Genomic DNA, 1660 nt, shown 5'->3' on the forward strand with positions numbered 1-1660 from the left:
AACTTTTTTTAATTTTTTTAAATTACTTGAACATCTAACCGTCTAATCGCTCAAGAAAATTGGTGAAACACGGTACAGTCACATATATTCACAGCCATTCTTTTGGATATGCACATGATCATCCCTTTTGTAGGATCTTTTTAGCTAGGGCATATGGAAATCCCTTTCTCATTTTTTACTGGCAGTGGAAAGGTGGCACCTCAAAATAAAATCCTATCTGGGGTTACTTATACTTTAGAGAACTTAGGACATTTATTAGTTTTATAAAAGCATCTTTGAATTGCTTATTCTTCAAAGTGTAAATTATAGGATTGAGCAATGGGATCACTATGATATACAGAAGAGAAAAAAACTTATCCTGTTTGGGATAATACATTGATGTGGGTCGCATATACAAAGACAGAGTAGTGCCATAAAATAGAAGTACACAGGTGAGGTGGGACGCACAGGTGGAGAATGTTTTACTTCTCCCAACTGCAGAATGAATCTTCATGATATTAAATATGATATAAACATAAGAAATCAAAGTCAGCATGAATGTACTCATACCAATCAGTGCACCCAAAAGGTAAGTTATCATATTAACATGAGTGGTATCACTACAGGAAAGCTTTAGCAAAGGAGAGGCATCACAAAAAAAATGATCAATTTGGTTTGATGAACAAAAAGACAAGTTGGCTACTAAAACTGTAAATGAAACCGGTTCTAATAAAGAAAGAATCCACACTGAGATGATCGCAACAAGACTGTTTCTTGAACTCATGATTTGGGTATAATGGAGGGGATGGCAGATTGCCACGTATCGGTCATATGCCATAACTGCAAGAAGAATCATTTCCGTGCAAGCAAAACAAAGGAAAAAATGCATCTGTGACATACAACCAACCAGTGATATGGTCTTGTGTTGAGTAACAAGCATAAAAAGAAGCTTGGGTAGAGTGGTTGAAGTATAACAAATATCCAGAATTGAAAGATTACACAAAAAGATATACATTGGAGTGTGCAGATAAGAATCAAAGACAATTGCCAAAAAAACTAAGGTGTTTCCAAAGATTATATTAAGGTAGATAGTTAAAAATATGATGAAAAGAGGAACTTGAAGGTGAGGAAGATCAGAGAAACATAGGATTGTGAATTGTACTGCATGGGACTCGTTCCTTGGTATCACTTTATGCATTGTCTTCCATTGAAAGAAAACATAATTATGTTGTGTGAATATTTCAGACAACTACAATTTTTCACATAAATTAAATTATCAATAGCTCATCATTGTCATCCTCATCATCAATTAACACGGAGCAGGAGGAGACGCAAACACAAGGATACAGATGACCATAACCAATTACTTACTAAGCATTCATTTATACGGCCCAATATGGGCCTTGAAAACGAGCGATGATCGTTGAGACAGTTTGTCGATCGGCACTCGTTTGCTCCTATCACAAGGAGCAATGATCGAAAATGTATGGGGACGAGCGATCATTACTATGATCATTCGTCCCCATACATTTCCATCGTGTCGGCAGTACATCTCCTTGCTTACAAAGGAAGATATGCAGACAACTATCGACCATTTTATTGGCCACATAAATGAGCAGATCAGCAGATGAACGTACGGCTGATCATTGACCTCTGTACATAGGACAATGATCGGGAATGA

At 36.6% G+C, this 1660-nt stretch overlaps 1 protein-coding gene across 1 annotated transcript; it reads right to left on the reverse strand.

Annotated features, from left to right (window-relative positions):
- Positions 1-223: 223 nt before the first annotated feature.
- LOC142663904 (olfactory receptor 5AR1-like) lies at positions 224-1177 on the reverse strand. The gene has a single exon (XM_075842741.1). The coding sequence runs from the start codon at positions 1175-1177 to the stop codon at positions 224-226; it is 954 nt and encodes a 317-aa protein (XP_075698856.1).
- Between the last annotated feature and the right edge of the window lie 483 nt (positions 1178-1660).

Source organism: Rhinoderma darwinii, chromosome 11, assembly GCF_050947455.1.
Source record: "Rhinoderma darwinii isolate aRhiDar2 chromosome 11, aRhiDar2.hap1, whole genome shotgun sequence".
NCBI classification, from domain to species: Eukaryota; Metazoa; Chordata; class Amphibia; order Anura; family Rhinodermatidae; genus Rhinoderma; species Rhinoderma darwinii.

Excerpts from the sequence above, each read along its gene's own strand:
- LOC142663904 (XM_075842741.1), bottom strand. The coding sequence starts at position 1,177 with ATGCATAAAGTGATACCAAGGAACGAGTCCCATGCAGTACAATTCACA.